Source organism: Canis aureus, chromosome 14 (assembly GCF_053574225.1).
Source record: "Canis aureus isolate CA01 chromosome 14, VMU_Caureus_v.1.0, whole genome shotgun sequence".
In the NCBI taxonomy this organism is placed as follows: Eukaryota; Metazoa; Chordata; class Mammalia; order Carnivora; family Canidae; genus Canis; species Canis aureus.
In genome coordinates, this window is record NC_135624.1 from 59,607,329 (window position 1) to 59,630,113 (window position 22,785).

At 33.0% G+C, this 22,785-nt stretch overlaps 1 protein-coding gene across 5 annotated transcripts in view; it reads right to left on the minus strand.

Moving 5' to 3' along the window:
- Nucleotides 1–22,785, minus strand: part of EPHA5 (EPH receptor A5) — a 347,504-nt gene that overhangs the window by 86,679 nt on the left and 238,040 nt on the right. For all 5 annotated transcript variants that reach the window (XM_077848176.1, XM_077848180.1, XM_077848178.1 and 2 more), the window contains exons 6-7: nucleotides 10,788–10,912; nucleotides 3,946–4,105 (exon numbers count right to left, since the gene is read on the minus strand). In XM_077848176.1, the coding sequence (XP_077704302.1) occupies nucleotides 3,946–4,105; nucleotides 10,788–10,912 (285 nt within the window). The remainder of the gene's footprint in view (nucleotides 1–3,945; nucleotides 4,106–10,787; nucleotides 10,913–22,785) is intronic.

Sequence of the window (22,785 nt, forward strand, 5' to 3'; positions counted from 1 at the left end):
TCTAACAAATCTTTCTGGCCTCAATATGTCATTTTGGAAACTCTAAGATTCAGTTTTGGAAGGAGACAGCATGATTAATCAGAAGTAGGGATAAAATAGGATAATTTCACACTAACCAAAGTATTAATTTTGAGAAAAAATATGGATGCTTCATATCATCAAATGCTTCATTTTTAATAATTTATAGAACTAATCTAATTTAACAATAGGCTAAAATATACATAGTATGGGCTAAGATATTGCAAAAAATTAACTTAATGGTATACTAAACATTTTCAAATGCTTAAATTATTTTTTGAAAATATTTTTGTAATGCCAAATCACAAAGATTCATATTTACATGTTGTTATCTACTGTTTACTTATATAAGATATTTTTGTATAACAGACAATTAAATTAAGGATCTACGAGGAAGAATTTAATAATATATTTTCATTTTTTAAAAAATGTTCAGCATTTTCTAATTTCCTTGATGGGCTTTAAATATTTTACTATTTTCAAATGTATTAATTGTTTAGTGAGCTTTTTCAAGTAAAAAATAACTCATCAAGATTTTGTACCATTGGGACACCTGGGTGGCTCAGTGGTTGAGCATCTGCCTTTGGCTCAGGGCGTGATCCCAGGCTCCTGGGATCGAATCCCACATTGGGCTTCCTGCATAGAGCCTGCTTCTCCCTCTGCCTGTCTCTGCCTCTCTCTCTGGGTCTCTCATGAATAAATAAAATAATTAATTAAAATAAGATTTTGTACTAATTTATTCCTTTGTTTGACCTGACAGCATCAATAATATCCCCAATATATCAACTAACTAACTAAATATATAGAATTGATAAGGTATTGTCAATGCCTTCATACTTCATTCTTTAACATCAGGGTAAAATTGTAAGCCCAATATGATCTATAATTAGTGTTTTAATATATTATTAAGTTTTTTAATTGTTAAAAATAAAAATCTCTAATCACTCATATTTCCTAATTTTTTATATGTCATGTAGTTTTGGAAGAATTGCTGAGGAATATTTTGGGAATGCTTACAAGCAAATTTGGGGCAATGTAACACTACTATTAAAAGAATATTAGTTATAAACATTAATATTCTTTAGTAAATAATGTTTCTTTTTTTCAATCATTATATACTTATATTATCCATGGAAACTTAAAGGTAGCATACCCTGAGAAATCACATTGTTTACCTCACTTTGCTTCCTGTACTCCTGGTTGCAAAACAATATTACATAGGTATTCTCTATATTTTAGCCATATATTTGAATAGTTAATCATTAAGCTGAAAAGATTTAAAGCCAGGTTATAAGTGCTTTTGAAGGCCAGGCTGAGAATTTGGGATCTTTCTACCACAGCTGTAACTCACTATTAATTTTCTTGATTAAGATAATTAGATCAAAGCTACGATTTTTGATATGTAATATCGGTACATAGAAGTTAGTGGGGATATTTAAAATAGCATGGCAGGTAAATACAAACATGAAAAGATGTTGAACATCATTAGCCATCAGGGATTTCAAATTAAAACCATAATGAGATATCATGCCCACCTGTCCAAAATGACTAAAAGAAAAATACAGTGAGAACAGCAAATGCTGATGAGGATGTGGAGAAAGTGATCACTCATACATTGCTGGTGGGACTATAAAATGGTACAGCCACTCTGAAAATCAGTTTGGCAATTTTTTACAAAATTAAACATAAAATTACCATATGACACAGCAAGTGTGCTCTTGGGTATATCCCAGGGAATTGAAAACATATATTGATACAAAAAGATGTACATGAATATTCATAGCATCTTTATTGGTAATAGCAAAAATTGGTATTAGCCCAGATGTCCTTCAACAGGTGAACTGTTAAACTGTGGTCTACACATACCATAGAATATTACTCAACAATAAAAAGAAACAAACTTGGTATACATAACAATTTAGATGAATTGCCAGGGAATTAAGTCAATTCTAAACTTTCACATTCTGTATGATTCCATGTTTACTACATTTCTGTAATGTAATATTTTTAGATATGGATGTTTAGAAACTAAGAGTTGTCAGTGATTAGTTATGGGATAGGAGCTATTCCCAAAGGCAGTTGGTATAGTTGTAAAGGGCAACCCAAGAGATCTTTGTGATGTTGGCACTATTTAGTATCTTGACTATGATAGTAGATACACAAATCTACACCACTGACCAAATCGTATCCAACTTAATAGACATATGTCTATACACATATACATAAAAAGGAGTAGAAGGAATGTGAGTAAGATTAGTGGATTGCATCAATGTCAATATCCTGAATGTGGTATTATGCTATATTTTAAAAATATTAGCATTGGGGAAAACTGAAAAAATTGTACAAGAGATAACTCTGCATTGCATTTACATTTGCATATAAAACTACACTTATCTCAATAAAAATTTCATTTAAAAAACAGAATAGCATTATCCCAGCAATTGGGTTATACAAATTTGAATTAAAAAGGTAAGAATTCAATGAAAGGAAGTGATGCATTGGAGAAAAATAAATCATAAAAGAAACACAAAGGTGTTTGGTAAATCTTGTTAAGTGGGAGTTAAGAAAGATTCAGTGATAGTCTCAAAGTTTCAAGATAACTTATGTTAAAAGAAACCATATAAAAAGAGTGAACTAGATGGGCTGGATGGTTTCATTCATGCTGTTTATTTATTGGTATTCTTTATCACTGCTATTGGGAAAAGGAATGATTTATATATGTAACAAAATTAAAATAAAGTGGGTAATAGGCAGTTATAAAATATAAAGCTTGAGAGAGAAAGACTTCTGAGGTTTTTCCATCCAAATCTTCAAGACAAATAACCTTTCTAAAATAAAGATTTTGTGATCCTGTGCTTACTGTTTGCATTCATTAGGACTATGTGAGTGACATATAAGATAATGTAGATGAAAAAGAAAATCCCCTTGTAACAATTTTATGTCCTAGGTATAACATAAATTAAAATTTATAAATTTTAAAAATTAAGCAAATTAATAACATCATGCATCATTTTTATGAATTGAGTAACCAATTAGAAAATCTTTTTAATGATTTTCAGGTAATTTTCTGTCCTAACATACCTGAATGATAAGATAGAATTTCCTCGGTATTGGTAACTCATCAAAGTCAGTATTAACTGTCATGCACCAAATGAAAATACATACACACACATATTTGACATTTCACACTACTCCTCTGTGTTACTTTCTTCATAACAAAATATTAATAGTGTCGGTTTTTCATCTATAAATAAAAGTAAATTTTCTTCTAATCTTGCTTTTAATATATACTTTAGGACAAGTAATTTAAATATTTTGTTTGTGGTTAAAGAGAAAAAAATGTTTTATGCTATTTTATTCTTAAAATGGTACAAGAAAAAAAAAGAAAAGAAAAGAAAAGAAAAAAGAAAAAAATGGTACAAGAAGTGTCTTCCAGAACTATTTCTAGGCCCTTTACTCAGGGATACTGCCAGAGATTTTGATTTTCCAAAACAATCAGATTGGTTGCTGAGACTGCCATTTTCTTGCCAAACTTAATACTTATGCAAACTCCTGGTAGAATTTTCATAGAAAGACTAAGCCTGATAACATTGTTCAATAAAACAAGTAAAACTCAATGGCAATAATTCAATAAAGTATGGCAGCTGTGGAAAGAAAGTCTTTAAAAGCAGGTTTAAACATTTCTTAAGGATCTCTTGATGTTTCATCTCCCAGGAGACCAAATGTGATGAGGAGCAGGGACCGATGTGTTAACCCACTAACCTACCATAATAGCATGACAGATGCTTCCTACCCGAAGGGGTCATGCCTGGGAGAGAGAGAGAGGAGCAGGAGACTGACAGAGTGCCCAGGGAGAGTATTGATCTACTGACTCTTTTCTGGTAACCATTACAGAGACATGAGTTGACAGTAATTAAAATGACTTACACACTGGGATAGTTTCAAACTCAAATCTTCGACTGAAGACACCATAGCCTGCTGCTGTGCGTGCTCGAATTTGGAAGACATACACTGAAGCTGGTTTCAAGCCTTCTGCAGTTACAGTTGTCTCCTTAGATTTGATGATTGTATAGCTGGTTTCCTGGTCCTTGGGTTACACGTGCACATACAATAAAAAAAAGTCAACATATGAATTACTTCCTGACAATAAAACTTAGAATCATAAATCAGAAAATGAATCCAAAACTAATAGCTTTGATATTCGTACAAATTTAATCTTTTAGAAAAAAATATATACATCCTAGGTGTGCTATATACATGAAATTTTAAAGTGTTTCCTAAAACTCAACGATGGTGGGTAACATGTTCTCCCCTCATCCGCCATACTTGTCTTCAGCACAAATAAATTTATAAAATCTTAAAATATGATTTGCAGGAGATGAATTGTTTTATAGACTCTATTTTAGTACTGGTATTGTGTGCTTATTTTTCTCATAAATGTTTTATTGGAGTACATCAAACATGCTTCCTGTTCATAGAGAAAGATGGCAATGTCTCAAATACTGCCAGGTAAGAATTGTACTTTATATCTCTGGTAAATTTGATTTCTAATTATATTTAGGACCTGGGAGGGGGAATGAGGACTTTGCTGGAGAACTTTAATTTCAATTTATTAAGTCTAAACAGGGATTACTAAAGAAAAACTGTAAATAAGCAATTTTTTTCTTTACAAAAATCTTTCCATTTTTTCACACTTATGTGTTTAAGCTGGATGAGTAGTAAATGGAGATGGAGTGAAAAAATATATTACAGTAAAGGTAGTTTTGGAAACTGAAACAAATAGAAAGCTGTTCCTATTTTGATAACTACCAGAGTCTAGACTAACCATACAAATGTAATTTTTCCTTACCTCTGAAGTTGCCACACTGAATCTCAAACCTACACACTGAATCTTGGCCCTACAAAAATCTAAATACACAGAGTCCCTATTTTGAACTTTCTCCTCCCATGTATTTTTCTGTGTAAATTATTGGCTACCCTTGCTTTTTTCCTTAAGGTATCCTCACAATTATTACATTTCTGATAGATATAACAGGATAACTTAATCATAGGTAATGGTTAGAGATTCCCCCCATTCTTAGGAACTAATCTTTACTTATCTTGATTGTTGACTATAAACTATCATTTTCTAGATCATTTCAGAAAATTTTATTTACTAATAGAAATATGTATTGAGTTTCTTAAGAACTAATGGGCATAACATGTAAAGGATTTTTTTTTCTGAAATGAGAAAAATTGAAAACAATTTTTCAATTCTTCAAAAATTGAAAAGAATATAATAATTGCTACTCAAGCATCTCAATAGGGAATATGGTGATTGTTTAATTTTCTTAACACAATTAAAATGCAAAATAAATGCAAATGATGCTCCTTCTCTGTTGAAGTTACCATCAACAGCAGCATACCATCCTGAAACTTTAATGTGGACACAGAAACCATGTGCTAAAATATAGCAAGTCGGGCAGCCAGGGTGTCTCAGTGGTTTAGCGCCGCCTTCAGCCCGGGGTGTGATCCTGGAAACCCAGGATCCAGTCCCATGTCAGGCTCCCTGCATGGAGCCTGCTTCTCTCCCTGCCTGTGTCTCTGCCTCTCTCTCTCTCTCTCTCTGTCTCATGAATAAATAAATAAAATCTTTAGAAAAAATAAAATACAGCAAGTCCATTTTTACTTTTATCCTCAGTTTCCTTATCTGTAAGATTGGATAGAAATTAGTGCCTGGATATCCTCATAGTGATGTCATAAGAATGAAAAAAAAGTAATGCGTGTGAAAACACTTCATAAACTAAAGACTACATGTTTTCATTGTCATAATTATCCTTTATTTTTTTTTCTAATTTGACACATCAGAATCAATGGCTAATCACATTCTATTCTAACCAATACAATCTAAAATATACAATCTATCAAACACTTTTTAAAAACAGTTTTACCATTCCTCATTTAATACAGTCAAATATACAGAATTTTCTTAGGGTTAAGTTCATCCAAATTTCTAACTAAATCTATGTTCTAATTTCTAATGCAAACAGGTTTTCTGATTCATTCCACAAAGATGACTATTTTTTATTTATATTTTTTTGTGCATAGACTTGTAAGTGCCAAATCTTTAAGGTGTTTAGGAAATACTACTAGCGTTTGCAAGGATTTAAAGTAGGTCATTAAATCCTATAAAATTTTACCTAGTAATGTCAGTCATTTTCTTCATTCACAAACATTTACTAACTTTCTCTTCTATGCTCTATTACCCCTTCTACATGCTGGGAATAAAGCAGTAAAAAAAGGCAGACAATTCTTGTTGTGTCCCTTTAAAGGAGGTAAATAGTTTCTATAAACTGCTGTAGTTACTGATATATGGCTGCTCAGGTTTAAGACCCAATATGCAAGATTTTCTCAATAAGATTATACTTTTCACTTTGGCTATGACTCCTCAGTGATTTCAATAAGAAATGATACAATATCTGTATGCTATTATTTGTATTTTGTTTAAGATAAGGCAAAAAAATCTAGACAAAACTATAGATTCTGGTATATTTGATATAAATATGATTTTTATATAAAATATTAACATTTATAATGTGAAGTAAGAGGGTTTTTGTTTTGTTTTACAAAAGAACACAGGAATATCATGGTTAGAATTCAAGCCATGCTATTGCCTAAAGAAGTGTGTAAATATGGAAGCACAACTCAACCTGTCTTTTTCTTCCTTAAATTGGGATAAAATTATTTATTTAAGAGCATTGTGAGCACATAGAGATGGAGAGAGATGATGCACATAGCACCCAGCACAATCTCCACATCATAACAGGTTCTAGGTAAATGTGACTTGAGTCTGTAGCATGATGGCAAATTTAATTAAAAAATAATCAAAGAATTTGCTGTAAACTCCTATTGAAGGAACAATTATGTCTTGTAAAATTATTAGAAGTTGACACTTTCGCCAAATGAAGGGGAGGGGAAACATTCCGAGGACACTGGCATGCTGCTTCTCCTTGAAATAATACAGGTTCTAATATCAATTGCACAAAATTATGCAACATTCTGTTTTATATACTAACATATATATCTAAGTAGTTCCTTATCTGAGTTCTAATTGTACGTTGTCTCTCAGGGTCAGCTGAATGCAATAATATCAGAGGGACTCACCAAATCATATATGTAAGAGATCAAAATCCATAAATGTACATTTTGAATTACCTAAGTAGTTCCAAAATTTGCTTCTGTTCCACTCAGTCACTGTTGTATTATAATTTACTTTTTATCACCAACTTTATATACATATCATCAACACCCATGGCCACCAGGCTGCCGATTCCTGGTCAGGGCAATGGCTTTTGCTGCCTTCACACTCCTGCTGAGCAAATGAGCTACATTCCCCAGCTGCTTAGCAAACACTGTTCACATGCAGTGAGGGGAGGGCCTCAGCAGAAGGAGCCAGCTGGCAAACACTCTGCCAAGGGGCAGCTTCCCTTTGCCTCTGCCTTTAATTAAGAGATGGCAATGGGCCCATCACCATGCAGGAGCAGAGAGGCCCAATGACCTCTATTAGAGCAGGGCAATCGCAGGCAGTAATGCCAGCTGGCAAATGCACGAGCCCTGGAAAGCTCTGCCACCTGTGTCTGGCCAAGAGCCATCCAATAAGATGGTGGTGTCATTCTGAAGGTTCAAAATGAGCTCTGGAAACCTATCAGGACCCCTACCTCAGTACATGCTATAAAAGCTCATTATCCTTTTCCTTTCTCCCCACCCCCCACCCCGAGTGTGTTAAAAAAAAAACAAAAAAAAACGTTCAGGTATTTTATTGGTATGCTCAATAATTTAGCTTGGCAAAAAAGTTCTGTGAATATTTTCAGTGTAAAAAGAAAAACACTGACCAAGAGAAGTTAATAACTTCCCCAAAATAATGTACTAGATGAAAGTTTTGCTGCTTTTAATGAATGTGAGTGGACAAGTTGCTATTCATTTTTTGAGACTATATACAGAAATATTTTCCCAAGTTATTTTTTTCTTATATTGAGTTATGCAGATAATAGAATGTATTAATACAGCATCAAATGTAAGATATTAAATGTAAAACTAAATTTTCATGAAATAAAGATAATTTAAAAATTGAACTATAAAGAAAATAATTCCACATGGATAAAATTCACTAGAAGGAATATTAAGAGAAAAGGACTCTCCCCACCACTTGTTGAAAAACTCTGCTTAAAGAAAAAAGAGAAAAAGATGATAAATCCTTGTTTTTATTGAGTATTATGCATATGAGATTCATGTACATGCTGGTAAGTAATAGTAAAAAAAAATAAAGGTAAATCTTAAGGGTTAGAATAGGGTAATTTCATTAGAAACTAAAAAGAAAACCAGACATTGATCCAACTAGTTGCTTCAGGGGTAAGAACAACTAACTATATAGAGAAAGAACAATTTGTCAAATTTTATTCTTGCTGTTAAGCTTTATTTCATCTACAATGTACATTAAAATATAGAGTTTGGGTGCATTAGGTTTTTAATTTTTTTATAAATCCTTTTAAAATTTATCTTTAAAAAGTAGTCTCAATACTCAATTTGGGGCTTGAACTCACAACCCCAAGTTCAAGAGTTGTGGGCTCTACCAAGTGAGCCAGCCAGCCAATAACCCTGGTGCGTCATTATTTTTAAATGCCATTATGCATTTTAACTTTTTAAAAAATCAACCTCAATTACAATGAATATAACTCAATGAATATAACTTACCAAAAATCAGTATATATATATATATATAAAACAGCTTTTCGTTAGTATGCAGTAATAAAATTTACAAAAAACGAATAAAGAATGTAAGCCTTAATTTAACAAATTATTTTTTTGGATATAGCATGTGTTTAGATTGTAGACCTCTAGAATTTACAATGCAATGTAGACTACTACTCCCAGAGAAAACAAGAATCAGTGAGCAATATTAATATCAATACATTTTACTTGATTTGTCTTCTTTTTTTTACAATAAATACTCTAAACCATATCTCACTATGTTGTTTTTTAAGATTTTACTTTTAAATAATCTCTATACCCAACATAGGTCTTGAACTCACAACCCCAAGATCAAGATTTGCATGCTCCACTGGCTGAGCTGGCCAGGTGCCCTTATACCAAAATAGTTTGGTCTCATAGGCATTCTCATAAGACGTTCTTAGTAAATATTATATTTGATAATACATTATTTATGAAATATAAGTATCTTCACTTATGTTCTCTAATGATCTAATAGGTATTTGTAATGCCACCAGCAAGTCACTCCTAGGATAACTAAGTAATCCTTCGAAAGTAATAATTTACTGTTTACCTATTGATAAAAACAATATAAGAATACTGTAGAGTATTCAAAACCTAGAAAGGATATGAAGACATCTCCATTATTCTTCTTCCACCCCCAACACTAGGGTTTATTGTCATTATCTTTACACAGGTAATTGTTAAAATGAATAAAAGAAACATTTAAAAAATCTCTATAATACTATGTATTAGTTTAATGCATTTCAATGTATTTACCTATATTCTTTCATCTACACATATACACAGAATGTTGAATTTTTAAGTAACTCTCATTAATAGAATGTAAGTATTTTTTCCTGATATTTTTGCATTAGTATAAGGAGAACCATTTATTCCCTCTCTCTTTACCAATGCCCTAGCTTGGACAATTTCTTTGAGATTGCAAAGTAAGTCTTTAACTTCTTCCTACTCCCGTCACTATTCCTTCTAAGAGAAGTGATGGCTCTGTGAGTTTAGGGAAAGCAATTGAGTATGTGCGGCTGAGTCCTTTCCTTTTCTTTTGGGATCTTCTTCTGTGCATGTGTTTGTGATCTTTTCTACCCCTACTTTGATAGAATACACACTCCTGAGTCAGAGTTTCCTACCCACCAGTGAGAGTCTGGTTTGAGTTCATTTCTATTTTTAATAACCTTTACTAGAAGTCAGGTTGTTCTAAGTAATGTATGCCACTCAGATCCAGACTGTATAAAAATAAAAGTAATATAGGTGTGGGAAGTGTAGGAAAACACTTATGATGATACATATCCAAGCTCTATACTATAGATCCAGTTTAGAAATTTAAGTTGACCTTTATTTTCCATCTGTATTATTTCCTTATCAATGGCTCACTTGGTTATGGATTCAGAAAAGAGGAAGAGGAATAACTATTGCCTTTAGACTATTATGGCAAAACACGCAAGAATGGACCCAAGATACAACTCAGGGAAGAAGAAATTGAGAACATGTAGGAAATGTGAAGCATACATTTCTGATTTTGTGCCCTCAAATTTTAAAATAAAGTTTATAATATGGTATTAGGTTTTTATATGCATTTAAAAATTATACTTTATATTCACATCGTATCTAACCATACCTCCTTAAAAGCACAGGAATTATGCAGGGTTAATGGCTATAACCCTATGTGTTTTTCCTTGCGGTACACTGCAGTGACTGCTGAAGGTCAAGAACTTAAGTGTTTACAACACTTTCAAAATGTCCTATGACTTCATCTTTTAATGCTGTGAAACCTAGTTAAGCTGATGTTAGACTACATGGCAGTAGTCCGGCAGCATAAACTATTTGGCACCAGAAGAACACAAAGAGTGCTCCCTATACATTTCTAACCTCCATAATCATGACTGTAGAATCAATTGTCATTGATTTACACATAAAATTGCAACATGCTTTTCTAAAAATTGGATAATTGTGGTCGCTAAGCTGAAAAAAAGAAGAAAGGACTTTCTTTATTCTATTACTCTCACCTTTTCAAAATATTTGATTTCATACTCCAGGATGATTCCATTTGGACGATCTGGCTCTTGCCAAGACAAAGAGATGCTGTTTTTTGCAATCTTCCCCTTTTTCACATTGGTAACTGGAGATGGAGCTGCAAAATAGTGCAAATAAAGAGGAACATGATTAACAGAGCCCTGAAATTACAATGAGCTATATGTAGTATAACTACCATTAACAATTAAACAAGAACTACCTAAACAATTAAATTTTCTTTTAACCTGAAAACGATTTTACTTTCTCTATATAATAGAAAGTTTTACAGATTGTAAAATGTTTTGCAAATATAAATCAAGTATCCTGAAAATTTTCTTAAAACTGAATTCCCAGGGCACCTGCCTTGGCTGGGGTCATGATCCCAGAGTCCTGGGATCATCCCATCATGCTCTCTGCTCAGCAGAGAGTATACTTCTCCCTCTTCCTCTCCCTGCCACTCTGCCTACTTGAGCTCTCTCTCTGTCAAATAAATAAATAAAATCTAAACAAAACAAAACAAGCAAAACCCATTTTATAGTCACAAAGAGTCTTAATTTTACATTTTCTCTATAAAGTTAAGAAAGATAGATGAAGTATCTTAATTATCTTATATAACAAAGACATTCCTGATGAACTTATATATCTTCCACATTTCTAAAATTCATTAACCTTGCATAATATATATCCCATTGTGCTAACACACGTGATTATCAATACTATATTTTCATAAAATTAATGCTTTTTAATAATTTTTTAATCATGTGGGTCCTAAAATCATTAATAAATCATATGTTAAATATAATGGGGATTGCCTTCAAAAATAAGTTATTAAACTTGTGATATTTCTTGAAAATAGTAGCAGATAAAATAAACATTTTCCTAATCTAATAAATTTTTTTCTCTAAGATAAGGAACAAGAAAAGGATACCCACTTCCACAACTTTTATTAAATATCATATTAGAAGTCCTAGTCATAGAAATTAGGCAAGAAAAAGAAATAAAAGACATCCAAATTAGAAAAAAAAAAGTGTCACTTTTTGCAGATAACATACCATATATAGAAAAAGCTAAAGACTCTACCAAAAAAAACCTACCAAAATTAATAAATTATTTTATTCAAGTTGCAGGATACAAAATTAATATACAGAAATTTTTTGTGTTTCTATACATTAATAGTGAACTCTCAGAAAGATAAATTAAGAGAAAAATCACATTTGCAATTACATTAAAAAGGATAAATATTTAGGAATAAATTTAACCAAAGAGGTGAAAAACTTATATTCTGAAAACTATAAGATACTGAGGAAATAAATTGAAGACAACATAAATGAATGGAAAGATGTGTTATGCTCATGGGTTGGAGGAATTAATATTTTAAAAATGTCCATACCACCCTAAGAAATCTACATATTCAATGAAATCCCTACCGATTTTATTTCTTATAGAACTATAACTAATAATCCTAAAATGTGTACAATCACAAAATACCCCAAATAGCCAAAGCAGTCTTGAAAAAAAAGTAACAAGCTAGGAGTATCACACTACTTGATTTCACACTGTATTACAAAGCTGCAGTGTTCAGAATAGCATGATATTGGAAGAAAAACAGACACATAGATCTATGGAATAGAATAGAAAGTCCAGATATCAACTCACTCGTATATGGCCAATTGATTTATGATAAGAGAAGGAAGAAGATACAATGGGGAAAGAACAATCTTTTCAATAAATAATGTTCAGAAAACTGGACAGCCACAGTTGAAAGGATAAAACTTGACCATTATATTATTCACATAAATTAACTAAAATGAATTAAAGATTTAAATATAAGATTTAAAAGATAAAAGAAAACATAAGCAGTAATATCTTTGACACGAATCTTAGTGGTAATTTTTTAGATACGTCTCTCCTGGTAAAAGCAACAAAAGCAAAAATGTAAAAAAAAAGGGGGGGGACTGCATAAAATTAAAAATCTTTGCACAGTAAAGGAGACCATCAACAAAAATGAAAAGGCAACCTCCTTAATAAGAGAAGATATTTGCAAACTGTATATCCAATAAGGGGTTGATAACCAAAATATATAAAGAATTCACACAATTCAATAACAAAAATATAATGTGATTAAAAAAAATGAGCAGAGGAACTAAATAAACATTTTATCAAAGAAGACAGTCAACAGGCATATGAAAAGATGCTCAATATCACTAATCATCAGAGAAATACAAATCAAAACCACAATAAGACACTGTCTCACACCTGTCAGAATGCCTATTATCAGAAAGACAAGGAATAACAAGTGTTGGCAAGGATGTGAAAAAGAAAGGGAACACTGGTGTACTGTTGGTGGATATGTTGGTGAAGCTGCTATGAAAAGAAAATGAAGATTCCTCAAGAGATTGCAAAAAGTACTACCATTAGATCTAGTAATTCCCTTTATGGGTATTTACCCAAAAATATGAAAATTCCAATTTGAAAAGATACATGTACCCCTATGTTCTTTGCATCATCATTTACAATAGCAACCAAATTGTCCATTAATAGATGACTATATATCAAAGATGTTGTATATACTTATGTGATATATATGGTATATATACATGTGAGTATAATTTGTGTATTTTACTCAGCCATAAAAAAATGAAATCTTGTGACAACGAGGATGGATCTAAACAGTAGTATACTAGGTGACTTTTTAAAAAGATTTCATTTAATTTTTCATGAGAGACACACACAGAGAGAGGAAGAGACATAGGCAGAGAGAGAAGCAGGCTCCATGCAGGGAACCTGATGTGGGACTCAATCCTGGGACTCCAGGATCATGCCCTGGGCCGAATGCAGACGCTCAACCGCTGGGACACCCAGGCGTCCCAAGTTGACTTGTCAGTTGTCATTTGTGACAATGTAGATGGACTTAAAAGGTAGGATACTAAGTGAAGTAAGTGTGACAAAGAAAGGCAAATACTATATGATTTCACTTATGTGTGGAGCTTAAAAAAAACAAACTAATAAAACAGAAACAGACTCACAGATGCAGAAAATAAAAGAGTGGTTGCCGGAGTAGAGGGATGAGGAGACAGGTGAACTGGTGAAAAGGATTAAGATATATCAACTTACAGTTATGAAAGAAATAAGCTATGGGGATGTAATGTACAGCATAGGGAATATTGCAACAATTTCATGTGGTGACAGATAATTTGGCCTATTGTGGTGATCATTCTGTAATATATAACAAAATATTGACTCACTATCTTGTGCACCTGAAACTAATTTAATATTGCATATCAGTTATAGTTTAATAAAAAAGGAACATTTTCCTTCATTTCCATTTCCTCCAAATATTTTATTAGAACTAACAATTACTTATGGTGTTCAATGCTGTCTGTCAGTGCCTATTGAATGAATTTCCGATTAAAATAGAAAAAAAATCTATGCTATTTTAATATCTGGATTCCAAACATATGGATATTTGATTCAACAACCATTTTGTCAATCTGTAGAGATTTGTATAGATTCTGGGTTTGATAACACAGATATATGTTGACTAATATTTTTCTTGATGTAGATTATTTTTGCCAATATTTAAAATATTTTACTTATTCATGAGAGACACAGAGAGAGATAAAGAGAGAGAGAGAGGCAGAGATACAGGCAGAGGGAGAAACAGGCTCCTTTCAGGAAGCCCCATGTGGGACTTGATCCCAGGACTGACTCCAGGATCACATCCTGGGTCGAAAGCAGATGCTCAACTGCTGAGCCACCCAGGCGTCCCTATTTTTTGGCATTTTTAGCTTTGATAGGACATAGGAGAGACCATCATGGACTAATGGATGGTGTGTGTGTGTGTGTGTGTGTGTGTGTGTGTGTGTGTGTGTATGGAGAGAGAGAGAGAGAGAGAGAGAGAGACATCATGTATAATACATATTATATAATGCATATGTGTATAATGAACATAAATAAGGTAGAAAAGATCTCAGCAATAGTAAAGAGTGTCTAACCAATGAATAGTGGATAGCCCTGTCTGAACACTATTAAACATCCAATGAGATTAAAATTATATATTAAATATATGCAATTTATATATTATATAGTGTAAATATATAACGAATAACATTATATAATTTATTCAGTCAAGAGTAGAAGACAAATCCAGAATTGCATAGAAGGATCAACATCGTCTGGCACCCTGCATCGTTTCTTACTTCACCTCCTGCTAGCTCCTCTGCCCCAGCGTTCTGTTCTTAAAACACTTCAGACATACTTCTGCCAAAGAACTCTGCACTTGGCATTCCGTCATTCAGAGGTGCTTCCACCCTGACTTCTCTAGAGCTAGTTGCCTATCCTGTAGTTTTCTCACCGAGACCTTTCCTGTCCATTCTATGACTGAAGTAACCAATGCCCACTCTTCCCCCTCTTTCACCTTGCTCTCTGCTCCTTTAGGGCTTTATTTTTCTTCTTAGCTCTTGCACTTGCACTAGCTGATATACATATCTGAATTGTAGATTTGCTTTTTTTCAATCCTCTCAAGTAGAATGCAATTTTTATGACAACAGGATAGTGTTTATTTTATTCACTGCTAAATTCCTAGACCTAGAACAACAATGCCTGGGACAAAGGAGGGTCCAATAAATATGTATAGGTAAACCACTGGTAAAAATCAAAGTAATATAAACAAAACCTTTTAAAAGGTTTATTGTAAACCTTTTAAAATAAAAATTACTTTACTATGTCAACAAAATTAACCATGAAACTCAAGGGTGAAGTATGTCTTTCAATAAAATGAAAATAAATGAAAACAGATACGACCTGTAGGAGAGAAAAATTAGCTATCTAGTGTTTTGTAAACCCATATAGGGCGATAATGACTTTGGTACTTCATTGTGTACTTTTATTCTTTCAATCACAGAGCTCTGTGATACTCAGGTTCAGAGGGTTCATATGTTTAGCTTTATCTTGTTTTCTTAAACATGTCCAGTTCCTCAGAATTTTCTGCAATGCTACAGAACACACAGTGTGCATATAAAACCAAATTGTCTAAAAGTACCTCTGAAATTGCATTTTGTTTACTGCCATGGAAATTATAATTGACTGGTAGTTCTCACAGTTGTATTGTGGCAAGGTTCAGAGTCCTTATCGATTTCCTCAGGAAGGAAAAGTCATGCCATATTTGCCACTATGGACAAAGCATCCAGAAGATATGGAAACAAGAAAGACTATGGGCCCCCGAGTTCATCACAGTATTTATAGCAAAGTCACAAATATACTCTAATAGGAACAGTAATAAGTTAATGGTAGTGTCATTTTTCTATTCATAAATTGAATATAACATGTATACTCCATTTAGTAGGAATTAATTTGGTTTAGCTCATCGCTATAAAAAATTACCAGAAAATTACTTGGCATCTAGAAATTTAATAAATATTTGCTGAATGGATGCATGAATGAATGAATGGGAAATACATACATCATCATGTATCATTCAAAACTGAGTTTGTCTCATCTAAGGTGCATATAGTAGGATCTTATTATTTGGGGATTTGGGTTTTATTTTAAAACTTAATTATTTGGGGCACCCGGGTGGCTCAGTCGGTTCAGTGTCTGCTTTCAGCTCAGGGCAGGATCCTGGAGTCCCAGGATCCAGCCCTGCATGGTCTGCTCCTTGGCTTCCTGCTCAGCAGGGAGTCTGCTGGTCCCTCTCTCCCTGCCCCTTCCCATACTAGTGCTCTCTCTCAAATAAATAAATGAAATCTTTTAAAAATCTTAATTCTTTAATAAAATAATTATTTCAAAGTGAAGCCGTCAAATAAATATTAGCGTAGATATAAGCGGTCTGAAGCAGAATACATTGTTATTTACTTACATCCATGAAGTTAAACAGAAATTGTGTGGCTTTCAAAGACTGCTTGATTTAAAAACAAAAACAAAAACAACAACAAAAAAACATTGTTTTTCAAACTCGGTTTTCTCAGAGGCTAAACAGTATTCTTTAAAGCTTGGTCGGAATGGGAAGAGAAGACCATACTCAGGTTAGAACCGTTGAGGAATAAATTCCTCTGTGATGAGACCATCTCTGCCTCAAATGGGTAAAGCTGATGAAAGTGGGGACACTGACAGCTCCTGGGGGCATGATGCACAAATTGTGAATGGCAGCACTTTACTTTTGCATAGTATTTTATAGATATCATGCATATTAAAACAATTGTGACCAGATTTGTCAGCATCAAGAGCATGTTTAATTATCCTAGTTATCTTCCCCACTGATACTTTTTGTTCTACCCACTTAACCTTTTATTAAGTTAGCCTGGGACAAAATAAGAATGATGACTTAGAGCGTTTCTGCCTGTGAAATGTTGTTGATTGATGTTAAATGATACAACTATTACTGACATAGGGTAGGAAGCACAAAAATACTAAAGGCATCAAATTGTGATTAGAACAAAAAATTTACATAAATTCTTAACTTCACATGTTGGATCTGTGGAAACATTCCAAATTGTTTGTGCATTACAGCTTCTATAGTGAAGAGGACCTTTAAGTACTGGTATAGTAAACATGATACTGATCCTTCAGGCTAGTAATAGTTTCTATTACAGGCTAATGTTTTTGTCTGTTTGCTTAATTTTTTTAGTTTAAAATAGTTTTACATTTATATAAATATTATAAAGAGAGTATAAGAAGTTCCCATATACGCACACCTAGTGTTTCCTTGTATAAGATATCAGGAATATCTTACAGCAGTATATATAGTACATCTGTCACAATTAGTGAACACATTGGCACATTATTATAACTAAAGTCCATACTTTATTCAGATTTCCTTGTTTTTTACCTATTACCCTTTTTCTGTTGCAATATTCCATCCAGTATACCATATTACACAATATAGTCATCATGTCCCCTTAGGATCCTCTTGGTGGTAATACTTCCTCAGACTTTGTCTGATTTTGTGCTTTTGGGGTTTTTGAGGTATACTGGTCAAGTATTAGACTATTTCTCAATTGTTATTGATTTTACGTTTTTCCCATATGACTAGACCGAGGTTATGAGTTTTTTTGGAGAAACACTACAAGCGTAAAGCTCCATTTCATTGCATCATATTAAAGATACATAATATCAGCATATCATCACTATTAGGTTAACCTTGATCGCCCAATTGCAGTACTTTATCAGTTAATCAGTTTTCTCCACTGTAAAATTATTCTTCTTTTCCAATTTTCTGCACTGTAATCTCTGGAAGGAAGTCACTCTGTGCAACCTGCACTTAAGGAGTGGGGAGTTACATTCTACTTCCTTAAGGTTGGAGTATTTGCATAAATTATTTGGAATTCTTCTGCACAGATTTGCCCATTCTTCCTTATTTGTTTTTTCTTGTTTGTTTAATCATGTATTTACATTAATATGGACACAGATTTTTTATACTTTGGTATAAAATCGGATGCTTTATTTTGTTAACTAAAATTGTCAAAGCTTTGACCATTGATTAGTCTTTCAGTTAGCTCCTATGTTTCTTTGGCATACCCTTATCATTGTGGGTTTGATAGTTTTCTTTTTTTTCCCTATAGTTTTTTGTTTTATTTTGTTTTGGTTTTAGTTTCTGGCACTACCAAATCAGATGCTCCAGGCTCCTCTTGCTTATTTACTGTCTACTTCTAGAATCAGTCTTTTCCCTTAGGAGCACTGGCTTCTTTTATTGGAGAACATTTTTAGAAGCCAATTTCTGAATGTGTTCCTTCCTACTGGGGTGTCATTGCTTCTCCTTTCAGGTAACAGAACTAGGAAATAAATGTGTTTACATCAATTTGTGTATATCTATATCTATCTATCTGCACACACACAAACACACACACACACACACATATATTAAGCTAAACGTGAATACATACTGATGTTACCAACTCTAATCAGTTGCAACACAGGTCAGGTAGCAATGGAGTGAAATGAGTAAGAGGGAAAGGGAAGGAGAGGAAGGAAGGACAAGGTGGCAGAGGGCATAAATTGATAGGGAATGAGGACATTCAAGCTTCCACACTACTTATCTGTAACCTTGCACTCCCACATTTGTTCCCACCATCTGCCATTCATTTACTTAATTGTTCAATGCCAGTATATATGTCTAGTGGTTAAAGAATTGCTAATCCATTTTCTGACTTATTGATAATGATATAATATAAAAAATCTCTAACATCTCAGCAGCTCAGGCAATGATATACAAAACTTTGCTATTATTGTAAAGCAGCATGCCATCTAGCTCTTCAAAAATACAGAAATCTAGTTTAAGACATGCTGTCTCCACATAGGAAAGAGTGACATGACATGCATAGCTTTGAAGTCAAACAAAATTGGCTTCTAATCCTTTGGCAGCCAACCATTTTCTAGCTGTGTGGCCCTGTTTAGGTTACTTAATCTCTGTAAAGGTCCTTTTTATATTTAACTAGTAAGAGTGATTCAATCATCTTTTTTGTAAGGTTGAAATATGATTCCATATGCATAATGCCAGGTATATAGTGGGTACCAAATAAAGACTGTTTGTAATAATATCAGTTGTAAAATAGCAGACAATTGTTTAAGACTTCAATAATAAATTCTCCATAATTCTATAAGCTTTTCAACATGTATCAATCAAAATTCTTTGTAGCTTCTTTTCTGAATGTGTCACTATTCTAAATATTCTAAATGTTCTAAATGTTTGCCTCCAAAAGGCAAAGTACATATAGAGATAAGATGTTTTATATTCTATGTCTGGTGAATTTCATGAATCTATAGTAATGAATAGTTATAGGTAAACTTCCTTGATAGTCATAGATTTTTTTATTGCACTAAAAGGTGTTGAATTTTTAAGTGTTAAAATGATTAATAGCTCATTTAGTATTGAATGTCTCTAAAAATGGCTTTAAAAGAGAATGATGAAGGGGCGACTGGGTGGCTCAGTGGTTGACCGTCTGCCTTCGGCTCAGGTCATGATCCCAGGGTCTTGGGATCCAGTCCTGCATTGGGCTCCCTGCAGGGAGCCTGCTTCTCCCTCTGTCTATGCCTCTGCCACTCTCTTTCTGTGTCTCCCATGAATAAATAAATAAAATCTTAAAAAAAGAGAATTATGAAAACATAAAACTTAATTGTGTTAAATGAAATAAGAAAATACCATTTATCAGTCATTCTAACCAATGCTATTTGTGTAGACAAATTATAGATAGGATCACGTGTTGATTACTTGTATTTAAAATATATCTCAATAAATAAATAAATAAATAAATAAATAAATAAATAAACTCCATGCACATGACTTATTTCCCTATGTTTTGGGTCTTAACGCTTTGTGAAAAATAAACAAGACGACATTGAAATCCTCAGTCTGTGACAGTCCATGAATGTGTTAAAATTTCTTCAGATGGCACTTCTTTTACTTTCCTACAAAAGTCCCCTCACATGAATAATGTATTAGTTTATTTGCACACAAGTTTTAAAATATACAACTATCCATGATTTGATTCCCAGGTCAAAGTTTGACCAGGTGGATTGTCACTATCTGCCAGCTGGAAATCACTACTGTCTCTGCCATGCACAATTCATCATATTTAGGAGCTTCTTGTTATCCAGGTAGGTCTGGGCCAGTTTTCACTAAAAGTACAGATTATTAGGTTTCTTTCCAGGAAATTCTGACTCAGGTTGTCAGACTTGGACCAAGGACTCCCTGTTTTTAATAAAGACTCTCTGATTGAATCATTTTACCAGTGGAAGTTGGAAATTACTAAAGGTAAAGTGTGCTAGGGTTAGTTATTCTTTTAACAAACTTATATGAACTTAGAAAACTGAAGTTAGAGACTGGATAAGTATTGATGATTTTTGAGCTGCTGTTGCCTTAAACTTCAGCTCCCTATTATTGACTGTTATATTCTGATCTCTGTTACCATATATATTTGTCTTTCTTCATTTGGGTATTATTTCTTCTTATATTTGATATTTTCCTAATCCGTTATCATTTGGTGTAAACTGATTTGTTTGTTCATTTACACATATTCTGGTTTAGTCCAACTAGAGTGCAATCTCCATAAAATCTGAAAATTCTTTGTGTCTGTTTCATTGTAACCTGATTAGTCATTAGAACAGACTCTGAATGATATTAGATCCTTACAGTCTTTGGCAAGTAAGAATGGAAATGGGCAATGATCTTCTTTCTGTTACAGTGGATCCATTTGCATTTTCTAGAGTGTTAAATAAATAAAGTCATACTATATGTATTCTTTTTTTTGACTGGCTTATGAAAGAACCCAAGGAAACTGTTGGGAGAAGTGGAAATGCTCACTATCTTGTTTGTGGTGATGTTTCATAGGTGTATACGTACATTAAAACTTATCAAATTGTGCATTCTCTGTGCAGTCTATGGTACATCAATTTTATAGCAATAAGTCTCCTAGAGTGTACATATTTGTGTCTGTGTATGTTTGTGTCTGTGTATGTTTGAAACACAACTTCTTATATCTCATATCTGCTTCCATCCTTGTGCACATACCATGTTCTTTCGCCTAACTAGTCTCTGTTTCAAATCTTCTATGCCTCCAGTAATTTCTTATGAGAATGGGTAATTATTTATTTTTTCCTTATGTAGACTGAAATAAATAGTATGAAAATTAATGACTAGGGATCTCTGGGTGGCCAGCGGTTTAGCGCCTGCCTTTGCCCAGGGCGCGATCCTGGAGACCCGGGATCGAATCCCATGTCAGGCTCCCGGTGCATGGAGCCTGCTTCTCCCTCTGCCTATGCCTCTGCCTCTCTCTCTCTCTCTCTCTCTCTCTCTGTGACTATCATAAATAAATAAAAATTAAAAAAAAAGAAAATTAATGACTAAAATCTCTCTCAATGGACTTGATTTTTTTCCTTTGTATTGCACCATACTTTAGTGGTTCAATATAAAAGAAAGTTGTAGATGTAAAATAAGTTATAAGAGATTCATAAAATCAATTTTAATAAAACTAAATGGTAAATTTTTCAATAAATTCATGAGAAATAGAATGAAGGTAAAATGAAATAGGAAGAACACTAGAAGTCTAGCTAATCACTGGGACAAACTGACACCATATTATTTTCTATCCTCTTATCATGAGTAACTATAACTACTATCTGTTGAATTTGATTTATCCTGAAGTTAAATATACCAAGGCTATTTAATAATTCCTCTTTTATCCCAATCTTGCATTGGTGCTGTCTGTTGGACAGTGTTCCATTTCTACTTTCATAATTGGACGGGCACACTGCAAACACACTTAGAGCTCTCCCCCAAGTACCAAAATGCATCAAACTTAGTCTAGAGCATGTGAGTTAATATTTGGGTAGTGCTGAGAAAAATGCCTGCAAAGCGCAGAAACTACATCAGTTTTAGAGCTATAGAGTACACATCTATCATTTAAAGGTAAGAAAATAAGTCAAGAAACTACATTTTTAAAAAATAAGTAAGAAATGCAATTGAATAAAATTATAAACATATCTGAAGTTGTTAAAATGGAAAAGTATGGCAGATATTTTGAAATACATACACACTAAATATCATATATTTTGCATTTTAGAGAATAAATTATACATATACATATATACACAGTTATTCTATACTTAAGATCTACTTATCGTTACATTGTCATTTGATACCACTGACAAAAAAAAAAAAAAATTCTCAACACACCTGGTATCCATGCTCTCTTCTAAAGAAAGAGGGCATTTTAGCGGTTTCTTTCTCAAATAAAAATTCAATCTGCTCATTCAGACAAAACCTACAATCACTCCTTTTTAAGAGACTGCCACTGGATCTTTTGATATATGATCTTAGAGAGGTTTTGAAAGACCCTTCCACAAAAACCTAGCCTTAAATGTCACTAGTTCTAGAGAGATGATATCCTTTTTAATAAAAAGAACCTATGAACTAAGATGTCCCACTAGGTAGAGTGTATTTTTTCAGACTTTAAAATCATAAGATATTGAAAGTTAATTGTTTTCAGTAAGAAAGAA